Source organism: Clavelina lepadiformis, chromosome 5, assembly GCF_947623445.1.
Source record: "Clavelina lepadiformis chromosome 5, kaClaLepa1.1, whole genome shotgun sequence".
Taxonomy (NCBI): domain Eukaryota; kingdom Metazoa; phylum Chordata; class Ascidiacea; order Aplousobranchia; family Clavelinidae; genus Clavelina; species Clavelina lepadiformis.
Genome location: NC_135244.1, coordinates 18,081,820 through 18,107,693, shown reverse-complemented (window position 1 = coordinate 18,107,693; position 25,874 = coordinate 18,081,820). Strand labels below are relative to the sequence as shown.

The window sequence follows — 25,874 nt, the reverse complement described above, 5'->3', positions numbered from 1 at the left end:
GCGGGACTGGAATTGTTTGCGGTACAAGAAAAGAGAAAAACGGAAGAATAATATTACAAAATGGTTACAAAATTACAAGTTTAATAGATTTTGACCTAAAAAAAAGACCTAACGAAACAATTTGACCGTATTTTGACCTAACGTAACATTTTGACTTTATCTGACCTAATAACTTCTATACCACACGTCGTACAAAGCTGAAATTTGTTTTGTGCTTGTTTCATAGCATTCTGAGCAGGTAAAAAAAAATTGACCATATTGACTTTTGGTTGCCCTACTGATGAGTTATGACGTGCAGCTTTGAGTCTTAGTGGTTAATGATCGTGACGAGTTCTTGCAGAATTTAGCATCTATTGCAGTATCTATTATTGGGTTTGGCCGCAAAATACAAGAAGCCTAAAATATATGGTGCTCCATCTTCAGTGGCTTATGTGGAATTGAACTGAGAAAAAAGCCAAAAGCTGGTTCAAAAATTCCCACATTTGTCCACCCCCATAAGATAGGCGGAGTACAAATGTTTCAGGTTTTAAAAACTTAAAAACCGCTTTAAAAGCCTTAAAATAAAATATATTCTCATATCTTAACGTACAGTAACGAGTGTAACGGCGGTATTTTATGGTGTGCAATTTTGAAACGTCGTATAAAACGATTTTCTAACGCGGCCTCGCCTCGTAACAAACAAAGTCTTCGACAAAGAATTATTTATTGACGTTTGTTATAATAACTTCGCTTTTCCGCCATAACGTCTGGAAGCATTGTTTACTTTAATGGTAATATAACTTGTTCTAACTTCTAGCCATCAATGAATGTTAGGCACGTAACAATACTCGGCAAACTTCTGAAGTTAAAACACTTTAACCGTTAAAAACCGTACTTCACTGATGCTTACGACTACCAGTTAGCTATCCCATGCAAGTGCAGAAAAATTTAAAACCGTTTGTCAATTCCCGTTAAAGCAGTTTATAAGACAAAACAACAACAATTACCTTTGTTGTCAAATAACTATCACCTAAACGTCGCGTTTTCTATAATTATGAATTGAAGGCAGTAATGAATTAAAATCATCTTAGTTAAAATGAAAGAAAATTAAAAAACTTTCCAAGAAAAATCAACAGAGTCACAAAAGTCTGGAGATCCCCAGAAAAAACGCTAACGGCCCCCGGGTTGAAAACTCATTCACCAAAACATGTCAAACCAATCTTAGGCTTGTACCAATACAAGTTTTCGTGTTACTGTAACTTATTTCGTGCAATTGTTAACTGTAGGCAAATTTTGCTAAGCAATTTTTTTAGTACATACGACACATTGGCGTTGACTCTTACCGGTACGCCGTACCGGCAATAATTCATTTCCCGAAACGGTGTTTCGGACCGTTCCGGCTTACTTTCACCACTGCAATATCTTTGAAACACTTGTGAAACAATGAAATATATGACAAATTTCACGCTGAACAATAACTGCTAAAACTCAATGCAAATTAATCTTTGTATTTTGAAATTCAAAATAATATATTTGGAAACTTGAAAATATTTGCTCATAACCGAAAAACAAAGCGAAGAAACATTGTTTGCTGAAATATAATTAAAAACCGAAAAATTAAATGCTACGTAGTACATAGAATTTTATCTTTGATTTTAGGTTCAAACGCGGTCCAGACGTCCCGAAGTTTGCTTGGCACGTGGACCTCTATGTTTTCCACGTTGCCCCATAAATGCTTCACTAGTAAGTCTTCTATATTATGATCTTTGTACGTTTCTTCCTCTGTCAATACAGACATTGGAGGAGCCTGTTATAAATATATGCGTTGAAACTAAAATATCAGAAAAACTAAAATCCAACTTGAACAACAAAAATGGATAACGAGCTCTTGAAATTACATAGTCTTTAGGCTTTCCCTAAAAACAAAAGAGCTGTGACCCCTTAAGCGGGAAACTACCATGGCACAAGTGAATAGTTAAGTTATGACGACATCTACTAGATCACTGTCTTACTCTACTCCCACTATTGCAACAAAGTTTAAATAAATACGGGAGTTTTGATGGTGAAATCTGCATTAAAAGTAGCAATACCACAATGAATAAAATGTTTGCTAAACTTACCACGATATTGTAGTCACCCATGTTCAACTTTCGACGCATAAATCCAGTGATCCATACGTCATCGAGATAGAGATGAGCAGTCCTTCTCGATTTTTCGAACAAGTCTTTGACCATTTTGCTACTTGTAGTGTACATTCCACCGCGGCAATAAACCGGCCAAAAATCTCCAGGAAACTTTTCAGGCGACATGTACCACTTTGAGTTTTCGTTTCGTGATGGAGGATCCGCAGACTGGTAGTTGTAGAAACAAGCCATTGGAAGATCATCGAAACACACTTTTCCTTTGGTATTGGTGAACTTTCCAATCAACTGGTCAAAATAGTCCACGAAACTCGACGGATTGATTACAATATCGTCATCAATGGAAGCGTAAATCCAGTTTTCGGGCAAAAAGTTCGATGACCATTGCATTCCTGCAAGCACTTTCTCCGGTACAAATCTATGGTTATACAAAATATGCGTTTGATATTAGATTAGTGGTAACTGCAAAGTTTGTTTAAAGACTAAATATTGTAAACGATAAACAAGGATAACAAGCTTAACTGGCTGATTGATTAATTATTAAACCACTTTGATCTGTTTTCCGCTTTTTTTAAACTTTCTCCATCCATATCTGTATCTCAGCAGGCAAACATTAATTGTTTACCCTTAACAAATAACATGTGCTCCGTTATACAAAGGAAATGGAGACTGTGTAAAGAAAAATACTTTACGCAATAGCTTATATACTCTTATACACTATACCATGCCTTTGTGTGTGATGTTTGCACAGTTAGCTCAGATGTTTGCCGTCATGGAGCAACGCTAAAAATAGATGTCTTACTTGGAAGAATCTTCAACATCACAGAGTAAAATATCTCCGTATTTGCTAGCCTCCATCTTCAGTCGCATGTTTTCAACGTTATCCGCACTCTTCCCGAGAATAAATACAACCTGGAAAATGACGTCATCAAATATTTTGATCGAACCCCAGGTGCTACGAATGGAATCACGCCGATCGCTATTTTTCTGGGCTGATTTGACCAGAAAAACGATATTCCACTTTGTTTCACCTGCAAACACGTAAACAAAGTGTTGCTGAGAAAAATTTCCCTGTAAATGAAAGACTAATTAACCGTTACAACTTGCAAAGTAACAGTTATCGCATGGTTAGAAAAATTAACTTTTAACACATTGTCTTATGCCAGTCGCAATGTAAGTCGCTGTACGGGTTACTCATCGGACCATATAATATCAAGAGCTGGGTTTGGTATTCTAAGGTAATTGGTGAAACCTGGATTTCGCTGACACACTCCATCCACGAGGGCTGCTTCCACTGCTTTTGGGTGGGTAATAAACTGAATGAGGGGCCTTTCGTCGGTCGTTTCCTTCATGTAAATGCCTTCTGTGTTTGATAATTTGTCTATAATATTTTTCTCTCCATAAACGTTATCCGTACAAGAATATAACCAAACCCGTGAATTCCATTTTCTGCGGAAAGGCCAAAAAATCGCTTGCATCAGAATAAGTCCAATATAGCTAAGCTTAGCAAAAACTATCAAAAACATTAAATGTCTGAAAACGCATCTGCTGAAATACATTTTTATTTATCCCATATTATTTTCTTCAAAGGAATAAGATCAACACCGGAACAAAATGAAAAACATTGGAATAAGAACTTCACCAAATACAATAAAAAAACAGAGTTTTTAAGTATGGATGAGATACAGAACTTATTTCTTTAATGGAATTATTCAACTCGTTTTGAAATTATTCCAACGATGAGATTATTCTGTTCTTGATATAAAAAAGTGGTCTTAAAATAATCATCTCTTGCTGACTGAATAATCATCTCTTGCATATACATAATTATACTCGTATTTATGGTTAGGATAAGCAAATAAACTGATGTGATGCTAGAACATAAATATGTCTTTGAACCCACCTGTAAGCTAATGCCACAAGTATGATAAGCGTAAAAAGCACAGCAATTATTAACAATCTTCTGGGTAGCAAACAGTGATGTTTGAGCTGTCGAAATCGCATTTTCCATTTGGTGTAATTCATTTGGTGTAATTCCCACACACTATACCAAGTAAAGGAAAAGCAATATGACAGTAATAAAACTTTTTCATATTTTTCTATATGAATTTTAAAAGCACTTACCCAAACACCAAAACGACGTCTTCTGAAATTATTCAAACCCGTTTCTTTGGGCTACATATCGTATATTTATGGAACCCTAACACAGAAATGCAAGTGTGATTTGTCGTGTTTCAATAAACAGGAAACGCACCCATGTAAAGTCTTTAATGTTAAACGTTGTATAACAAACAAGGAAGTTGAGCATGAGAAGCAAGTCGACCTCTACTACCAATAATGAATTCACACTCTGGCATTAAAATACCCATTTAGCAAAATTTTGAAATTTTAACATGGGTGTTGATAAGTGCATTTGGTTTTCCGAACTGCTGACAGCATATTGGTGTGGCTGTGTGGTTAATTCATTTTTTGCTCTCTGCTGGCGCTACACTTGACCAACGTAGGCAGAAGTCGCTTGTTACGTCTCTGGCCAACGCTGGTTACCGATTAGTTAGTGTTAGCCAGTTACTATTCTAAATAAAATATTATATGTTACAGCTATATTACAGATTTCATCAAAAAGAATATGGACGATAATAAAAGGGATTGTTCACAAGCTGCATAATATCTCGCAACGCATAGCGTGGTCTATACTAAGCAGTTATCGATCGTCCTGTTTCTTGTAATGGAATACCATTGGCGCTATGCCTGACAGTTTCATCACCAAAACACCCCGTACACTGCGCAATGTCAGGTTAAAGCATTTTTAAATTGCTTTAACTTTGCTGAGACAAAACCAGCTTTTGAACAATTGGCTTCGCTAGTTTCGGAATACCACAAAAAATCCACTGAAGAAAACTTTTAATTCATTAGCACTTTCAAGTAACGGAGACAACATGTTCTGTAGTCTGTTTTGCCTTTTTTGGTAATTATGACTCGAAAATGCATTACTATATCCTGCAGTTGGTATATGATTTTCGATTAAACTTTTACAATAAGCCAACACCTACTCAGATAGACTACGAAATATGTTATGCTGGATAAGTGAATCTTTACAACCCATGACTTGGTGATCGATAACCAGCATAAAAAATTCATTGTACGATCGATGCACATAGACAGAACCCTGTGGAATTACTTTTCACAAATCATGCTGTCAACCAAATGAATGCCTTCAACACGTAAAATTAACTTAATCTGCTCAGGCTGTACTACGCTTAAAATGGCTTATCTCCATGGGATTGTGGTTAACAGTCAGTACATACCAACAGTAGTATTTCCAATTTTGCCAGTACTTATTGCAACCTTGCATCGGTCAACTAAGCGTATGTTTTGAATGCTTTCATTGCTCATGTTTATGCACGCATATCCACCTTGTTCAGGGTGACTTTGCTAGTTTTAGACAAAGCAACCGGGCGAGAAATAACTCAAAAATGTGCTGAGTGTGATTCGACACGCGACTGAAAGAGACACGCGATAAGGCTATACAGTAAACGGAAATTGGGATCATTCATGAAAAACATCCGTTATTGAGTCACTATTGAACAAATCTCTTAAACGAAAACAAATTTAGATCTGCTCGTTTTTCCGTTGCCAGCTTGCCTTATTGAAATTACTGGTACAGCGAAATGCTAATAGCATAGTTAACTTTCTGGCCTTACAGATAAACGTTGAAGTAGCGTGATCTCGTTCTAGTGTTAACGGCAGCTTTTTTCTAACCAACCAGCGTTACAACGAACATGGACACTGACTTACATCGATAGCTCGCAAACATACGCTCTGACGTGTCTTTTTTGTTTACTCAATGTGATTGAGGTCTTGCTCGTACTTCTTTTTACTTGCAACTTATGGTGCTAGAAAGCAACGCTTTCGAAGTGCCGAACCTATTCCTGACAGGATATTTGCTAATGGTTTGGCTTTGAGTTTTGTTACGTCATGAATCACAAAAGATCGGGCTTTTAATGTCTATTTTCAAATATCTGTCAACCGCGGTTTCAAAGCTTTGTCAGTGAACTAACGTATAGTCAACTTCCACAAATAAAACTGGTAGTAAAATGTGATAATTCGTGGTCGGGACCTCGATAAGCCGCGTAGGCCTATTCAAATTTATCTCTTTTCGTGATATAATTCTTTCGATTATGATTACAAGTTTAAAACCCACCTCATGTGACTGACATATCCGATGCACGATTCCAGTCAGACTCAAAATTTTCCAAATGGTACTTCGTAAAACCGTGCAGAAGTATAAGTTCTTTCCTATAACGTAACGTGCGTCATAAAATAACAAATGTTTTTATAATGCCTTCCACATACCAATATTAAATAATTTCGGCAAATGTAGACCTGGCGGTTTGAAATATGGGGTCTTTTGCGGATAATACAGAAAACATTCACGCTACTGTCTTCGTTGTTAAACTCCTAAAATCATTTGGAGTCTACGTTAGTGAAAACTCTCCTGCAAACTTCTGTCACGTTTAGGGTCGTTATACTCAAGACCGAAGCCAAGGTTAAAGTTTTACCGAAGCAAATTTGTCAAGTACTTCCCCGGTCGAGTATGTTGTTAAAAGTATTTTAGCACTAAAAAAGATCTGTGCCAGAATTCCAGAAAGTTCATGGAGTAAAGTGACTCATTTGCCTCAATGTACCTTCGGCCTAGATATTGGTTTTCCCGAAGGAATTACGACTAGGGTCGATATTCTTTGCAACAACCAATATTGCTTACAAATTTAAAAGATGTCATACGCAACCCAGTCAAGCATTCATGAACTACAGTATCTTATCTCAAGCACAGGTTGCAACTGTGTGTGCCATACACTATTGTGATACAGGCACAGCCAACGAGTTATGGTTACTGTACGGCTGTCTGTTGCTCTATTGCAAAACGTCTAGACTCTAGAAACTAGATATTTCCCCTTGCCATGCCAATGTAATGCTATCAGCCCAGCAAATGGAACAAGTCACGCGCCCGAGCAAGAAGTGCGACATGGCGGTCCAGCACCAGCATTACAGAGAAATGCAATGCAGTACAGACTGGGGGGATATGGTACTGTTTTAACCAACTTAATTAAGTCGGTGTATATAACGTTTAACTGGAAATGCGAATCACGGATGTAAAGCCACGAAATGCTTTCCTGTGAAATTTCCAGTTTCTTGTAGTTTGTTTCCAGTTTTTTTGTAGTCTTTTAGCTTTTATTATTATAAATCTCAAATTATTGCGATTCTTTTGAACAACTGTCGTTACAGCGTTGGCTTACTTTTTACCACACAACGGGGACAATATTTTTACAACAAGAGACGTTAGCCTGTGTATGGGGAACGAGTTTTATTTATTTGTCTTTCAGCACAGTTGTATTCAACCGTTTCAAGCTACGAACGATAGTCATTTACTTGTCTGTAACTCTCCGGGACGGAAAGAATGTGCGATGGGGGGAGTGTAACCAAACTTCACGTTTGGTGATTCTTTGTACATTAACCATGCTGACAGGCGTGTTAATGTAGCACTGCACATTGATATGTATTTAGCTGTATAGTTAGATGTATATTCCACGATGTGTTTTTAGATTTATATTAGGATGTATTCCACCCGTATTGTTGTAGCCATAATGTGTGACTGCGTGTTTATGTAGTATTAGTAATTCATCGATATGCCACTTGTGACTGCTTTTTATTGTCAGTAAGTTTTCTACACACATACACGGTTTACTCCTTTACCCACAACTCCCACCGAGGTCTGTTACGCTGCCCGCAATTTCCAATCTCACACCCTAATGATATTTGATTACGCTGTGGTTTGTTGAAGAAGAGTTGATTAAGTCTACATTTGGTTTTAATACAAGTGTAATAGATTGATGCGATTCAACATCCGCTCACACAGAACGTGCACGCACAATGGCTAGTACAATCGAATGACCCCGTAAGGTAATCCGAATGACTCCGGTACAACTCAAACTTTAAGGGTATAGTAATTAACGGAAATTAAAGTTAAGCATAAAGTTTTCCCATTAGGTGGTGTGCCAGTTAGGAAAGAAGGAAATCACATAAAATAATATGAATGAACTAACAGTTTCATTGGTCAACAATTTCATGAATATAATAACAATTTCATTCGAACATTATCACATCTCCCCTTATATAGGCCTACCATGTGTCCTCTTTTAGGAGGATTTGTCCTCTTTTCTCAAGAAAAGTGAATGGTCCTCCGAGGACGCTCAAAAATGCCTAAATGTCCTCTTTTTTCGCTTTTTTAATTACTGTAATTGTAAAATTACTGTAGCCATATGAAACATGCTGAATTGCTGGTTTAAAAAAGGTTTTCCAACAAATTGCCCTACCAGCCCTACTTTCTTGATTTTTATTGCAAACATTGTTTGACGTTCTCTGTAACATCTGGGCCTTTTTACATGGGAGGATCTGTCGCACTTTTTCTGGCGCAACTTCGAACTTAACAGACCGTAACGAAAGTACTGCTAGTAGTCTCGACAAGTTCATGGTTTTGACGTGAACTGTTAAAAATCGCGCAATTTTACTTTAGCATTATGGCCCATAATGCATATGTTGAACGCATTTTTTCTTTGATGCAGCCACAATGGTGCAAAGAAAGAGACAGCCTATTAGTTGGATCAGTTTTGAGCATCTTGACGGTTGTATATAATTTCCATGATATTTCGTGTAAACAATTTCACGATCTCGTTAAAAATGATCATTCCTTATTGGCAAAAGTTAAGGGAACCGCAAAGTATTCATGGGCTGAATCTGAAAAATAGATTTGATTTGTTGTTTTTGTGTCTGTTTTTGTAACTTTTGCTTTGCTTTGTAACTTTTGCCTGCAACTACCAAGGAAATGTAAAACATCATCAAACTCAAACGTAACAATTCTACTTTCGTTTTACTTGCCGGCAAAAAAATGTCCTCTTTTTGGGTGCTGAAAATATGGTAGGCCTATTGTCAATGGTATTGAACTCTTCATTCATAGTTGACAACAGATCCTATTTCGGGTTTGTGATGCTCGGTTTCTTTGCTGCTTCTGATAAATAGATCACAAAATATTCACGCAGCGCCTTAAGTGAACGTTTGAATAATCTTTCTGGTCATGTTTTTGGTTGTACCGCTTTTATAATAGACAGTAGTCAGCGCGAGAAAAATATTTCCGAAAAAGTTTTTGTGAAACAAGAGTCGGTCTTGGCTTGTTTTATTAATTTTTGTACACCCAAACCAATTGTAATATTTGCCCAAAACACCAGGTGTCCTACTAATTGTTATGCTGATGAGTTATGACGTGCAGCTTTGAGTCTTAGTGGGGAATGATCGTGACGAGTTCTTGCAGAAATTAGCATCTATTGCAGTATCTATTATTGGTTTTGGGCGCAAAATACAAGAAGCCTAAAATATATGGTGCCCCATCTTCAGTGGCTTATGTGGAATTGAACTGAGAAAAAAGCCAAAAGCTTTTTAAATCTGGTTCAAAAATTCCCACATTTGTCCACTCCCCCCACAAGATAGGCGGAGCACAAATGTTTCAGGTTTTTACAACTTAAAAACCGCTTTAAAAGCCTTAAAATAAAATATATTCTTATATCTTAACGTAAAGTAACGGCGGTATTTTATGGTGTGCAATTTTGAAACATCGTATAAAACGATTTTCTAATGCGGCCTCGCCTCCCCCCCCCCCCTCCTCCCCCCACCTCCAAAAGGGCCCACCCCGTTTTGTATACGTGCTCAAATCAAACGTTGCATACAAGTATTATTGTTAACTGTTAGAAGTTTTTCGGAACAGATGTCATTCAGTGGTTAATGTTAATTAGCTGTATGAACTGTATTTAGAATAGGGGAAAGTTGTGGAAATCGAACCTCGCGTAAAATAGTCCCTCTTGCTTTGAGATTACTTTCATACAGCTTAATACTTAAACGATAACGTGAATAAAAACATCATGCCAAGACGAAGAAAAAGTTTAGTTCTACGCTGGCAAACCTCTGAGGTATTAGGCGCTCAATAGCAACAGAGAAATGAAATGAGTGAGATCTTGGGGTCGATAGAGCAAAATTTGGCAGCAAAAAACTGAGAAGCAATGCACAAAAAATCTCGGGCAGTTAATTTTTTTTAAAAAAAAGCCAAATTTTATGCATTTTAAACCATTACGTAACGTTACGCCAAATGTAACAAACAAAGTCTTCGACAAAGAATTACTTTTTGACGTTTGTTATAATAACTTCGCTTTTCCGCCATAACGTCGTGAAGCATTGTTTACTTTAATGGTAATATAACTTGTTCTAACTTCTAGCCATCAATGAATGTTAGGCACGTAACAATACTCTGCAAACTTCTGAAGTTAAAACACTTTAACCGTTAAAAACCTTACTTCACTGATGCTTACCAGTTATCTATCCCATGCAAGCGAAGCAAAATTTAAAACCGTTTGTCAATTCCCGTTAAAGCAGTTTATAAGACAAAACAACAACAATTACCTTTGTTGTCAAATAACTATCACCTAAACGTCGCGTTTTCTATAATGAATTGAAGGCAGTTATGAATTAAAATCATCTTAGTTAAAATGAAAGAAAATTAAAAACTTTCTAAGAAAAATCAACAAAGTCACAAAAGTCTGGAGATCCCCAGAAAAAACGCTAACGGCCCCCGGGTTGAAAACTCATTCACCAAAACATGTCAAACCAATCTTAGGCTTGTACCAACACAAGTTTTCGTGTTACTGTAACTTATTTCATGCAACTGTTAACTGTATAGGCTAATTTTGCTAAGCAATTTTTTTAGTACATGCGACACATTGGCGTTGACTCTTACCGGTACGCCGTACCGGCAATAATTCATTTCCCGAAACGGTGTTTCGAACCGTTGCGGCTTACTTTCACCACTGCAATAACTTTGAAACATTTGTGAAACAATGAAATATATGACAAATTTCACGCTGAACAACACTGCTAAAACTCAATGCAAGTTAATCTTTGTATTTTGAAATTCAAAATAATATATTTGGAAACTTGAAAATAGTTGCTCATAACCGAACAACAAAGCGAAGAAACATTGTTTGCTGAAATATAATTAAAAGCCGAAAAATTAAATGCTACGTAGTACATTGCATTTTATCTTTGATTTTAGGTTCAAATGCGTTCCAGACATCCCGAAGTTTGCTTGGCACGTGGACCTCTATGTTTTCCACGTTGCCCCATAAATGCTTCACTAGTAAGTCTTCTATATTATGATCTTTGTACGTTTCTTCCTCTGCCATTACAGACATTGGAGGAGCCTGTTATAAATATATGTGTTGAAACTAAAATATCAGAAAAACTAAAATCCAACTTGAACAACAAAAATGGATAACGAGCTCTTGAAATTATATAGTCTTTAGGCTTCCTTTTAAACACAAGAGCTGTGAAAAGCGAGAAACTACCATGGCACAAGTGAATAGGTAAGTTATGACGACATGTGCTAGATCACTGTCTTACTCTACTCTCTCTCTTGCAACAGAGTTTAAATAAATACGGGAGTTTTGGTGATGAAATCTGCATTAAAAGTAGCAATACCATAATGAATAAAATGTTTGCTAAACTTACCACGATATTGTAGTCACCCATGTTCAACTTTCGACGCATAAATCCAGTGATCCATACGTCATCGAGATAAAGATGAGCAGTCCTTCTCGATTTTTCGAACAAGTCTTTGACCATTTTGCTACTTGTAGTGTACATTCCACCGCGACAATAAACCGGCCAATAATATCCAGGAAACTTTTCAGGCGGCATGTACCACTTTGAGTTTTCGTTTCGTGATGGAGGATCCGCAGACTGGTAGTTATACACGCAAGCCATTGGAAGATCATCGAAACACACTTTTCCTTTGGTATTGGTGAACTTTCCAATCAACTGGTCAAAATAGTCCACGAAACTCGACGGATTGATTACAATATCGTCATCAATGGAAGCGTAAATCCAGTTTTCGGGCAAAAAGTTCGATGACCATTGCATTCCTGCAAGCACTTTCTCTGGTACAAATCTATGGTTATACAAAATATGCGTTTGATATTAGATTAGTGGTAACTGCAAAGTTTGTTTAAAGACCATATGTTGTAACCGATAAACAAGGGTAACAAGCTTAACTGGCTGATTGATAAATTATTAAACCACTTTGATCTGTTTTCCGCTTTTTTTTAACTTTCTCCATCCATATCTGTATCTCAGCCGGCAAACATTAATTAATTGTTTATCCTTAACAAATAACATGTGCTCCGTTATACAAAGGAAATGGAGACTGTGTAAAGAAAAATACTTCACGCAATAGCTTATACTCTTACACACTACCATGCCTTTATGTGTGATGTTTGCACAGTTAGCTCAGATGTTTGCCTTCATGGGGCAACCTCAAAAAATAGAATTCTTACTTGGAAGAATCTTCAACATCACAGAGTAAAATATCTCCGTATTTGCTAGCCTCGATCTTCAGTCGCATGTTTTCAGCGTTATCCGCACTCTTCCCGAGAATAAATACAACCTGGAAAATGACGTCATCAAATATTTTGATCGAACCCCAGGTGCTACGAATGGAATCGCGCCGATCGCTATTTTTCTGGGCTGATTTGACCAAAAAAACGATATTCCACTTTGTTTCACCTGCAAACACGTAAACAAAGTGTTGCTGAGAAGAATTTTCCCTGTAAATGAAAGACTAATTAACCGTTACAACTTGCAAAGTAACAGTTATCGCATGGTTAGAAAAATTAACTTTTAACACATTGTCTTATGCCAGTCGCAATGTAAGTCGCTGTACGGGTTATTCATCGGACCATAGAATATCAAGAGCTGGGTTTGGTATTCTAAGGTAATTGGTGAAACCTGGATTTCGCTGACACACTCCATCCACGAGGGCTGCTTCCACTGCTTTTGGGTGGGTAATAAACTGAATGAGGGGCCTTTCGTCGGTCGTTTCCTTCATGTAAATGCCTTCTGTGTTTGATAATTTGTCTATAATATTTTTCTTTCCATAAATGTTATCCGTACAAGAATATAACAAAACCCGTGAATTCCATTTTCTGCGGAAAGGCCAAAAAATCGCTTCCATCAGAATAAGTCCAATATAGCTAAGCTTAGCAAAAACTATCAAAAACATTAAATGTCTGAAAACGCATCTGCTGAAATACATTTTTATTTATCCCATATTATTTTCTTCAAAGGAATAAGATCAACACCGGAACAAAATGAAAAACATTGGAATAAGAACTTCACCAAATACAATAAAAAAAACAGAGTTTTTAAGTATGGATGAGATACAGAACTTATTTCTTTAATGGAATTATTCAAGTCGTTTTGAAATTATTCCAACGATGAGATTATTCTGTTCTTGATATAAAAAAGTGGTCTTAAAATAATCATCTCTTGCTGACTGAATAATCAACTCTTGCATATACATAATTATATTCGTATTTATGGTTAGGATAAGCAAATAAACTGATGTGATGCTAGAACATAAATATGTCTTTGAACCCACCTGTAAGCTAATGCCACAAGTATAACAAGCGTAAAAAGCACAGCAATTAGTAACAATCTTCTGGGTCGCAAACAGTGATGTTTGAGCTGTCGAAATCGCATTTTCCATTTGGTGTAATTCATTTGGTGTAATTCCCACACACTATACCAAGTAAAGGAAAAGCAATATGACAGTAATAAAACTTTTTCATATTTTTCTATATGAATTTTAAAAGCACTTACCCAAACACCAAAACGACGTCTTCTGAAATTATTCAAACCCGTTTCTTTGGGCTACATATCGTATATTTATGGAACCCTAACACAGAAATGCAAGTGTGATTTGTCGTGTTTCAATAAACAGGAAACGCACCCATGTAAAGTCTTTAATGTTAAACGTTGTATAACAAACAAGGAAGTTGAGCATGAGAAGCAAGTCGACCTCTACTACCAATAATGAATTCACACTCTGGCATTAAAATACCCATTTAGCAAAATTTTGAAATTTTAACATGGGTGTTGATAAGTGCATTTGGTTTTCCGAACTGCTGACAGCATATTGGTGTGGCTGTGTGGTTAATTCATTTTTTGCTCTCTGCTGGCGCTACACTTGACCAACGTAGGCAGAAGTCGCTTGTTACGTCTCTGGCCAACGCTGGTTACCGATTAGTTAGTGTTAGCCAGTTACTATTCTAAATAAAATATTATATGTTACAGCTATATTACAGATTTCATCAAAACGAATATGGACGATAATAAAAGGGATTGTTCACAAGCTGCATAATATCTCGCAACGCATAGCGTGGTCTATACTAAGCAGTTATTGATCGTCCTGTTTCTTGTAATGGAATACCATTGGCGCTATGCCTGACAGTTTCATCACCAAAACACCCCGTACACTGCGCAATGTCAGGTTAAAGCATTTTTAAATTGCTTTAACTTTGCTGAGACAAAACCAGTTTTTGAACAATTGGCTTCGCTAGTTTCGGAATACCACAAAAAAATCCACTGAAGAAAACTTTTAATTCATTAGCACTTTCAAGTAACGGAGACAACATGTTCTGTAGTCTGTTTTGTCTTTTTCGGTAATTATGACTCGAAAATGCATTACTATATCCTGCAGTTAGTATATGATTTTCGATTAAACTTTTACAATAAGCGTATGTTTTGAATGCTTTCATTGCTCATGTTTATGCACGCATATCCACCTTGTTCAGGGCGACTTTGCTAGTTTTAGACAAAGCAACCGGGCGAGAAATAACTCAAAAATGTGCTGAGTGTGATTCGACACACGACTAAAAGAGACACGCGATAAGGCTATACAGTAAACGGAAATTGGGATCATTCATGAAAAACATCCGTTATTGAGTCACTATAAAACGAATCTCTGAGGCGAAAACAAATTTAGATCTGCTCGTTTTTCCATTGCCAGCTTGCCTCATTGAAATTACTGGTACAGCGAAATGCTAATAGCATAGTAAACTTTCTGACCTTACAGATCAACGTTGAAGTAACGTGATCTCGTTCTAACGTTAACGGCAGCTTTTTTCTAACCAACCAGCGTTCCAACGAGCATGGACACTAAATTACGTCGATAGCTCGCAAACAGACGCTCGGACGTGTCTTTTTTGTTTACTCGATGTGATTGAGGTCTTGCTCGTACTTCTTTTTACTTGCAACTTATGGTGCTAGATAGCAACGCTTTGGAAGAGCTGAACCTATTCCTGACAGGATATGTGCTAATGGTTTGGCTTTGAGTTTTGTTACGTCATGAATCACAAAAGATCGGGCATTTAATGTCTATTTTCAAATATCTGTCAACCGCGGTTTCAAAGCTTTGTCAGTGAACTAACGTATAGTCAACTTCCACAAATAAAACTGGTAGTAAAATGTGATAATTCGTGGTCGGGACCTCGATAAGCCGCGTAGGCCTATTCAAATTTATCTCTTTTCGTGATATAATTCTTTCGATTATGATTACAAGTTTAAAACCCACCTCATGTGACTGACATATCCGATGCACGATTCCAGTCAGACTCAAAATTTTCCAAATGGTACTTCGTAAAACCGTGCAGAAGTATAAGTTCTTTCCTATAACGTAACGTGCGTCATAAAATAACAAATGTTTTTATAATGCCTTCCACATGCCAATATTAAATAATTTCGGCAAATGTAGACCTGGCGGTTTGAAATATGGGGTCTTTTGGGGGTAATACAGAAAACATTCACGCTACTGTCTTCGTTGTTAAACTCCTAAAATCATTTGGAGTCTACGTTAGTGAAAACTCTCCTGCAAACTTCTGTCACGTATAGGGTCGTTATACTCAAGACCGAAGCCAGGGTTAAAGTTTTACCGAAGCAAATTTGTCAAGTACTTCCCCGGTCGAGTATGTTGTTTTTTTTTAAAAGTATTTTAGCACTAAAAACGATCTGTGCCAGAATTCCAGAAAGTTCATGGAGTAAAGTGACTCATTTGCCTCAATGTACCTTCGGCCTAGATATTGGTTTTCCCGAAGGAATTACGACTAGGGTCGATATTCTTTGCAACAACCAATATCGCTTACAAATTTAAAAGATGTCATACGCAACCCAGTCAAGCATTCATGAACTACAGTATCTTATCTCAAGCACAGGCTGGAACTGAGTGTGCCGTACACTATTGTGATACAGGCACAGCCAACCAGTTATGGTTACTGTACGGCTGTCTTTTGCTCTATTGCAAAACGTCTAGAAACTAGATATTTCCCCTTTGCCATGCCAATGTAACGCTATGAGCCCAGCCAATGAAACAAGTCACGCGCTCGAGCAGGAAATGCGACATGGCGGTCCAGCACCAGCATTACAGAGAAATGCAATGCAGTACAGACTGGAGGGATATGATGCTGTTTTAACCCACTTAAGTCGGTGCAAATAGCGTTTAACTGGAAGGGCGAATTACGGATATAAAGTCACGAAATGCTTTCCTAAGAAATTTCCCGTTTCTTGTAGTTTGGATAAACCTTTGCAAGATATTTTCAAAACTATATACCAGAAAATATGCAGATACAATAGTGAAATTTTTGTACTCTATTCCCCAGTAACTATAGAAATATCTATATTGGATGGGAATTTGTAGGCTAGGTAATATACGGCTTGAGATGGATTTTTGTGGGTTAGTTTACACATTTACATGCTTTGATTTTCATAAATTTGTAAGCGCAAGGTAACCAACCGAAAAGTAATTACGATTGCAATAAATTTAACTTGGGAAAAAGATCAAATGCCGTATAATAGAAGCCCCAAATCCGTTGGTATATCAATTAAATCGAAAATATTTACCTTATTCTATAGCAATCACGAATTTTACTTTTGTTTTTTAGTTGGTCTTTAGATTGACAACTTTTATTGACGTAATATAATGCTGTTTCTTCAGTTTTGAAAGGGCACCAGTTCATTTATACTTAAATTATAAATCTCAAATTACTGCGCTTCTTTAGAATAACTGTTGTAACAACGTTGGCTAACTTTTTACTATACAATGGGAACAAGTTTTTCACAACAAGATACGTTAGCCTGTGTATGGGAAACGAGTTTTATTTACTTGTCTTTCAGCAGAGTTGTATTCAACCTTTTTAAGCCTGTGGATCGTTAAAATTCAAAGAAATGCTCTCAGCACAAGAGTATAAAAATGTTTGAAATGATTGTTAAATTGAATAAAAAATTGCTTGTTTGCTGTTCCAGTGGTTTACCAGCAGTTAAATCACTTACTATACCTGTTGTAAAATTTACGATTTAAAGTAAAACAACATTCGTATACATTCATAAAGGTTCATACTAATGTAAATAAATTTATTTAAATTTAATTGAACAGAAAATAAAATATATATAAAGCATGCAATAATTTTAAACAAATTTTAAAAATTTACGTAAACTCAAATAAATCCCAGTTAATTTATAAAAATGCAAATAATGTTTATAAAAAATCAAGTACACTTTTAAAAAACCAAAAACGAATATATATAAAATCAAAAAAATCTTAAAATTGAAGCAGACTGTACGAATGTGTTTAAATGTAATATGATTTATAAAAATTAAGGTTGCACCGAATCGAAAATCTGTCTTAACGACTATATCTTGCCGTTTTATCGATGTCATATTTTGGTCATGACACGCATGTGAGTGTGACTGTGAAAAAACTCGAGGCCCGGTAGTCAATCATGCCGCCTGTCATCAAACTACGCGAACACTATTCTGACGTTAGGGTTTGCAAAGCAATCATTCTTGCAAAATTCTTTCCGTTACACATCATCATTGCTAAGGTGTAATAATTAAATGATTGATAAATGTTATCGTTTAGTTCTTAAATCGTAAAGCAATTTTTTCCAATCTTTAACACATAAGTGGGGCAAAAAATAATAAAAAAAATCTATTCTGGGTGCACAATAAAGCGTAAAAACGGCCCCACAGCTGGATGCCACCCTATCAAAGGAGGGTGGCCCTGCACTGGCCGTCAATTACGCTCGCCATGGCAACTTTTAACACCTTTGTGAAATAAGTGAAAAGCTATAGATGAAAATGCCATTTTACCACAAACTTAAACCCATACATTAACAATGCAAATAAAATTTGGAATCTGTAAAGCCAACAACAGAACTCTTACTACTTTGCTGTATAAGTTTAACGTTTACGCAAGTCATATTTTGCGTTTCCGCCAACACAAGGGGAAATTTCGTGCTACGTTAATAGGAACAATAAAAGCAAGCAAAGAATGAGAACACGGCTCACTGTAATACTATACGTGTGGTAATATAAATGTAACAAGCAAAAAGCCAAACAATATGTGTAGGCCTACTTGTGTCAACAAATTTAACGTTTGGTAATTCTTTGTACATTAACCATGCTGACAGGCGTGATAAAGTAGCACTGCACATTGATATGTATTTAGTTGTATAGTTAGATGTATATTCCACGATGTGTTTTTAGATTTATATTAAGATGCATTCCACCCGTATTGTTGTGGCCATAATGTGTGACTGCGTATTTATGTAGTATTAGTAATTTATCTATGTGCCACTTGTGACTGCTTTTATTGTTAGTAAGTTTTCTGCACACATACACGGTTTACTCCTTTACCCACAACTCCCACCGAGGTCTGTTACGCTGCCCGCAATTTCCAATCTCACACCCTAATGATATTTGATTACGCTGTGGTTTGTTGAAGAAGAGTTGATTAAGTCTACATTTGGTTTTAATACAAGTGTAATAGATTGATACGATTCAACATCCACTCACACAGAGCGTGCACACACGACGGCTAGTGCAATCGAATGACCTCGTATGGTAATCCGAATGACACCGGTACGACACAAGCTTAAAAGGAATAGTAATTAAATTAAAAAATAGTAATTAACGGAAATTAAAGTTAAGCATTCTGTTTCTCCACCAGGTGGTGTGCCAGTTAGGAAAGAAGGAACTCACATAAAATAATATGAATGAACTAACAGTTTCATTGGTCAACAATTTCATGAATATAATAACAATTTCATTGGAACATTATCACATCTCCCCTTATACAAGGAATAGAAAAGCATTATAATAAGCTGCCGTCACATTACTGGGAGTAATTCATACAACACAACTAAAACTATATTTCTTCAATGTGTCGACGAGAATGTTTTGGAGTTCGCCGAGACCGTCGTGGCAACACCACGTTAGTAGGCGGCGGTCCATCCACAAAATTGTTTGAGGTGAAGGGAACTATGGTATTCAGTTCACTGCTGACCCCTGGTGGTGATGCTATCTCCGTTGTAGGACCTTCCTTGCAGGTAACCATGACATCCCTACTTTTATGCAGGTGGGACCTGTTTCGACGAAGTATTGCTCCATTTTCCAACTGAGCGAGGTAAGACCTTAACCCGACCTTTCGCATAAAACAACAAAAACAAACAACATTGTGGCAAAATTGTCTGAAAAACTTGAGGGTCAACATGAGAGTGCCCCCGATATACTACAGGAAGTTAAAGTTCGACTCCCAAGAAAGGAAATAGCTAAAAAGGTCAGAAAAGAATCCGTTAGAAACTTGGTTCGCAAAAGCAATGCATCTGAAACAGGTTCTGTGCGCACAGAAGTCTCCAACATATTAAACAAAGAAGGAAATCACATAAAATAACATGAATGAACTAACAGTTTCATTGGTCAACAATTTCATGAATATAATAACAATTTCATTCGAACATTATCACAACAAGAAAGACGTTTGTTTTTAGTAAAGGAATGCTCATAAAAGATAGGAGAGCAGAAACCGGCTAATTGACTAGCCGTAAAAGCGGGAGGTTTCCTGGTCAAGGAAAATCTTGGTTACACTTGGATCTTCTGAAGTTTTTCCACACCCACATAAGGTATACTTACAGATTCCGGTTAAGACCCTTTTACATGGAGCTTATCGTAATAGTTTTGGGCACAAATACAATAAACTGTGCACATAAATGGTCAAGCCTTCCGTAACTGGGACATTTTTCAATGGCTTCATCATAGGTCATAAACCATACGTGAATATTGATTACTATGTATAGGATTCTTACCCTGACAAAGATGTTTTCCTGAAACCGTTAAAGGTCCACAGCTCCGTTTTTTGCAATATTCTGTTGATTTATTGCTTTTTTTTGCAAAATGAACTTCAATATTCATTACGACAAGCTACTGTTCAAGCTGAAGGTCCCCGAACACACTGAGCGTTATAGTTGTCGAAGCTGGCAACGCAAACTTGTGCAATTACATGGTTAGGCCTCATTAAAACAAAGAAGGTAATTTGGAGTGCGCAGATAGCATGTAAGCAGTCTACGACGCAGTATCCGTTAATACTTTGTGCAAGGCCATTCCAACGGTTGTAACTGCAGAACCAATGCCATTTGCACAGATAAACCTATGCTATATGCTAAACTAACCAGTAATCACACTGTACTATACTGTAGTTCGTATCAACACAACAGCCTATAGATGTCAATAATGTACAGCAGTAGCCTTCACCGTACAATGACCAGCGATAGTTTCCCATAAAATGGATTACTCATTCGAACACGATTAGCCTTTCAACAATTACTTTAAAAGATGGAATTATTCCTTTCAGCCCATACGAATGGCTAATCCGTGCATTCCTTTTTCCCTTTCCTATGGGCTAATCCTTGACGAAGCGGGTGAACATACATTGGTTTGGTTTGTGCGAGCGTGGGTTGGAATCCTACCAACTGGCTATAGCAGTCAGTTCTGATTACCCGAAAGTTAACATGTTAATTTAATTATGAGATATGAAATTTAGAATCAGCTTTCACATTTTGTTGAAATTATCGTTTCATCGTTACTGATAAAATAAAGGTTGAACCTCTGTATATCACTGTTCGCTGACTGAAGTGTGACTAAGATATCCTTCGAACACTGGCTGTGAATTAGGCTATTCAACTACTGTCCAAGTCACAATTGCTAGAGATAAGTGATAGGGTAGTGAAGGATTAGCGTTATAAATAAAAATAGGCTTGCATTCTCAATTTGACATCAGAATTAACGCTATGTGCGTGGGAGGTTACTGGTTGCGTTTTCCAGATGTTTGCCGATATAGCTGTAGTTAACCTTTACTTAAGATGGAAAAAAACATCACGAATTGGATTGCTAGCGCTCCAAGTTAACCAGGATAATAGAAAAAACAGTGAAATTATCACTCATCCCGCATTTACTTGATCACAGGATATAATATCCCGTCCATTATATTTTGCTTGAAGGTCCACGGTTTGTCGACCACTGATCTGCTGACACAAAGCGAAGACAGTTAGCTATGGGCTATGCTTGTAAAATTTCTTCTAGAGTTTTCCCCGAGATTTTTATTAATGACAGATTTCTAAAATATTTTCCAGATGAATGTATGACACCTAATCCGCCACTAGCTAACAGTGTACATCCATCACCAAATACATGTCAGCTGTATAAAAGTTTTAAAACGGCCGGTGTCTAACTGACCTATTTTGATTGTTTGACTTTTCCGGAAATCTTCGACGGAATTCTTCTTTGAAACATTGGGTTAATAAATTATAAACATAAAAGCAAAAAAGAGAAATTGCAAAATCGGTCATTTAGGGTCGCAAAACAACTAACGTCTACGATATTGGTAAACGCAAGTACGAAAAAATGAGTGTAAAGTCTAACAGTTATAAGTAAATAATACTAAGTTATATAAAACATACAAATAGATGTAGTCACTACGTTTTGCAAAAACTGGATAAAAAATGGGTTTTACTCAAAATTATTTTAACGAGAAACAAAAAGTTAAAAAATATTTATAAAACCTTGCAGTAAAGAAAGTAAGTATTTAAGCGAAGCACTTATACCTTTGTTAAATTTCTGTTTAATTTAAATTCTTCCTGCTTGGAACAGTGGGAGATTTCAGATTTCAGTCAAAACCATTTCATTTATATATTGCAAAAAGTGTTTTGCATGAAATACCTTTTTCCGTCAGTATTGACGCTGTCGTATGCTTGTATGTGTAAACTTAGATATTTCTAGGAACTTGCAAATTGTTGTCATGACCGAACAACAAAACACTGACACATTGTTTATACTGAAACATAAATAAAAGACCTATATAAAATGCTACGTAGTACATCGCATTTTATCTTTGATTTTAGGTTCAAATGCGGCCCAGACGTCCCGAAGTTTGCTTGGCACGTGGACCTCTATGTTTTCCACGTTGCCCCACAAATGCTTCACTAGTAAGTCTTCCAGTGCTTTGTCTTTGTACGTTTCTTTGTCTGTCATTACGGACATTGGAGGAGCCTGTTACAAATATACGCGTTGAAACCAAAATATCAGAAAAATTCAAAATCCCACTTGAACAACAAAAATGGGCAATGATCACTGACAATTAAATAACCTGTGCCTTGAGTAGGCTAAAGGGAAAAGAGCAGCGACGATATACCACGGTACATATGAAGGTATTTATTAGGTCGCTCTCGCCACAGAGTTTAAACGAATATATGAGTTTTGGTGGTGCAATCTGCATTAAAAGTGGCGATACCTAAAAGAATAAAATGTTTGCTAAACTTACCATGATATTGTAGTCCCCCTTGTTCAGCTTTCGACGTATAAATCCAGTGATCCATACATCATCGAGATAAAGATGAGCAGTCTTTTTCGATTTTTCGAACAAGTCTTTGACCATTTTGCTACTTGTAGTGTACATTCCACCGCGGCAATAAACCGGCCAATAATCTCCAGGGTAATTTTCAGGCGACATGTACCACTTTGAGTCTTCTTCACGAGACGGGGAATCTTTTGGCTGGTAGTTGTATACACAAGCCATTGGAAGATCATCAAAGCAAATTTCGCCTCTAGGAGTGGTGTGATCATCGATTACTGCCGCCAAATATTTCGTTAAAAGAAGGGGATTTACCACTATGTCGTCATCAATGGACGAATACAGCCAGTTCGTTGGTAAGACCTCGGAAGCCCACTGCATACCGGCAAGAACCTTTTCCGCAACGAATCTATGACACAAATGCAAGTTATATTGCCACTAATGTTGGAAACTGTCTAAATTTAAAGGAAATATAGCTGTTGTGAAAAAGATGCTTTGATTGAAACTAGGCTACTTTTACGTTTACTTTTTCTAGAATCCGTCTATAAAAATCTAATGCTGACATATAAAGCGTCAATCGTTATTTTTCTCGAGCAGAAAGCCATAGTTGCTCTGCCCACAGTAATTTAGATAATAGACTACCAACAAAACAAACCAAAATATGCTGTAAGTTCTATTTTCAGTTGTCTCTTACACTTTACTGATGCAACTGGATTTAGAAATATATCTATAGTATAGTTTGAAGCCTATACTAAAAAGAATATAAAAAGAGCAAAGGAAAATCTTAATTCCTTGTAGGCTGCAATCACTTATATATAAGGTGCTGATGTTAAAGAAAGCAATAATGTTCATAATGCCCGTTGTCGTAATTATGCACTCACTGAGAAGAATCCAATTCATCGCACAGCAAGATATCTCCGTGTCGGCTTGCTTCTATATTGATCTCGCGATTTACCGACTCCGACTTGCTTTTTCCCAAGATAAAAACTATCTGAAAGATGGCGCCATCGAAAACTTTCACTGATGCCCAGGTCTCACGTATGGCGTCCCTTCTCTCTTTGTTATAAATTGCCGACTTAACCAGATATACCATGCTCCACTTAGCAAGATCTGTTAGAAAATGCATTAACCAACACAAGACATGAAATAGACTATATACAAATCAATTTAAAATTGAGGAATAGCAAAGCAAAGTAATTAACAGGGCTGATAAACATGGTAGTTTCTATTAGTTTATAACACCAAGCCTTTTATACGGAAAACCATAGGAAAAACAACTGTCGCTGACAACTAAACAAGCGTTACAGGGAAAGCGGCCAATACAGCAATAACAACAGCTGCTCGCTACACGCACTGTAATAACATGTTGTAATACGCACCGAACAGCATTATGCGCTCGGCAGCTGTTGGTCTCAGTAAAAATTTAACCGGGCTTCTTTCTTCGTCTGTGTCTTTCATATATATGCCTCCCGTCGCTGGAGAGTGAGCCACAAGGGATTTATCAAGCTTTTGTTCGCCACATGTCATCATCGTTTGGCCATCTTTTGATATTCGTGATCCATTGTTCCCATTAAAACGAACCAACCTGTTGACAGAGAAGACATAATCATCGCTTGACTATTTCGCGTGACAAGTACCATTAACCTTGTGCAAGTAATACCATTGAGTGAGTTATGATTGAGTTTAAATTAAGCCACGTTTACGTATTTTTAGCACTAGACGTAAAGAAAATACCAGGGCAAGATATTTCATGGAATAACCTTATGTGTTAAAATATTTGTTCCAACCATCTGTAGATGGATAGAAACAAAGTACTGTAGTAACTTATCTCTCACGTTCGATAAACCAGCAAAAAACTTAAATAAATACCATAGGCTTCAACAAATGTAACAAAAAATACTATTAAACTAAAAGTTAATGCTATAACTCTGACTAATGTTGGTCAGTAATAATCATACTTTTAACCAACCTATTTAAATATAGAAATCCAACTCCCATAAACACAAGAGGGATAGCAATGACAAAGACAATCTGAAATCGACGTACCAAACGATACCTATTCCTCATTTCTGATTTCTACAAGCAATTTGTGGTAATCAGTTCCACGTTTTCAGTTCACTTATAATCTTGTTCGGTCTGCTAAACAAAACGGATCATCTCCAAAAAACCATTCTCTTGCTGAAATGTGAATTTTCATTAAATCTCGCGAAACGATAAGTCAAAAGCACCTCATAGCGTGATCGCTTTATAATGTCTGATAAGTGATAAGTTTGTTTAGCACTATCTTACTTAAGTACCCTATGAAAGCAAATGGCGACTGCCGGCGTTGTTAGCGGTTTTCCTTGTTGTCATTGAAATACGGTTTGCTTTTGGCTAATTTTAAAAACCATCCGTTAAGTTGATAAAATTGTACATAAAAATAATACTTTTTTCTAAAATTACTGAAGAAATTATTTTTAAAGACTTCGTGAAATAAATCTGCAAGGTTCTTCACAATAAATCTGCAGCTACTAATAACCTTCTACAAGGAGCATGTCAAAACCTTCCTTCCTTGTCAAAACTTTTACCTTACTCCTTACTCGCGCAATAACTTTTGCGCATCCATAAGAACGCAGCCTGATGCGTTGTTGACTACATTGAGATTAAAGTGCAACTGCAGGGAAAATTCCTTATTTTGAAAGAGTTCTTTCGTGAAATGTTATAAACGCGAGCGGACAAAATGCATAGACGCTTTTGCTCTTAGCCAATGTGTAGGTCAAACTGTAGTGACATTGACCTCCAAAGCCTGCCCTGGAGTGTTGACGTCAAAACCGTGTAGACAAGTGCAGCAAATGGGGGCATCTTTCAACGATCATCGTACAAAAACTAACTGCATGAGGAAGCAATGGTACCTAAAAGCTGAAATACTATGCGGTTTGGGCGAAGTGAATTAAAATAGTTAAAAGATCAAATACTGCAAGTTTCTATCTTTAGCCGACTCGCGGAAAAATCAATAATGGAACGTGGGCCAGACAAGATCGTTACTTTAAACGACATAAGCAATTAATTAGGTTAACGGCGCAGCTTTAGCAAGAAAAGCGCAACAATAAATCATATTGAAAAAATTCCATATCGATGTTTCCTACATATCTAAGGCTTTGGTA

General features: G+C 36.8%; 3 protein-coding genes across 4 annotated transcripts; all 3 read right to left on the bottom strand.

Annotated features, from left to right (window-relative positions):
- Positions 1–1,467: 1,467 nt before the first annotated feature.
- Positions 1,468–7,065, bottom strand: LOC143460097 (beta-1,3-galactosyltransferase brn-like). The gene is made up of 7 exons (XM_076957485.1): positions 6,322–7,065; positions 4,245–4,320; positions 4,024–4,164; positions 3,373–3,569; positions 2,923–3,151; positions 2,100–2,538; positions 1,468–1,786 (listed from the first exon to the last, which is right to left on the bottom strand). Exons 3-7 carry the CDS (start codon positions 4,143–4,145, stop codon positions 1,604–1,606), a joined length of 1,170 nt encoding a protein of 389 aa, XP_076813600.1. The 5' UTR covers positions 4,146–4,164; positions 4,245–4,320; positions 6,322–7,065; the 3' UTR covers positions 1,468–1,603.
- Positions 7,066–11,100: 4,035 nt separating this feature from the next.
- On the bottom strand, positions 11,101–15,782 carry LOC143460363 (beta-1,3-galactosyltransferase 1-like). 2 transcript variants are annotated; one of them, XM_076957840.1, is made up of 7 exons: positions 15,628–15,782; positions 13,875–13,950; positions 13,654–13,794; positions 13,002–13,198; positions 12,551–12,779; positions 11,727–12,165; positions 11,101–11,419 (listed from the first exon to the last, which is right to left on the bottom strand). In XM_076957840.1, exons 3-7 carry the CDS (start codon positions 13,773–13,775, stop codon positions 11,237–11,239), a joined length of 1,170 nt encoding a protein of 389 aa, XP_076813955.1. In that variant the 5' UTR covers positions 13,776–13,794; positions 13,875–13,950; positions 15,628–15,782; the 3' UTR covers positions 11,101–11,236. The 2 variants fall into 2 exon arrangements, with proteins under 2 accessions (XP_076813955.1, XP_076813954.1); XM_076957839.1 differs by lacking the exon at positions 15,628–15,782 and having other exon boundaries at positions 13,875–15,591.
- A 5,636-nt stretch (positions 15,783–21,418) lies between these two features.
- Positions 21,419–24,996, bottom strand: LOC143460152 (beta-1,3-galactosyltransferase 5-like). The gene is made up of 5 exons (XM_076957555.1): positions 24,701–24,996; positions 24,111–24,316; positions 23,613–23,841; positions 22,702–23,140; positions 21,419–22,430 (listed from the first exon to the last, which is right to left on the bottom strand). The coding sequence occupies exons 1-5, from the start codon at positions 24,796–24,798 to the stop codon at positions 22,248–22,250; spliced, it is 1,155 nt and encodes a 384-aa protein (XP_076813670.1). The 5' UTR covers positions 24,799–24,996; the 3' UTR covers positions 21,419–22,247.
- Between the last annotated feature and the right edge of the window lie 878 nt (positions 24,997–25,874).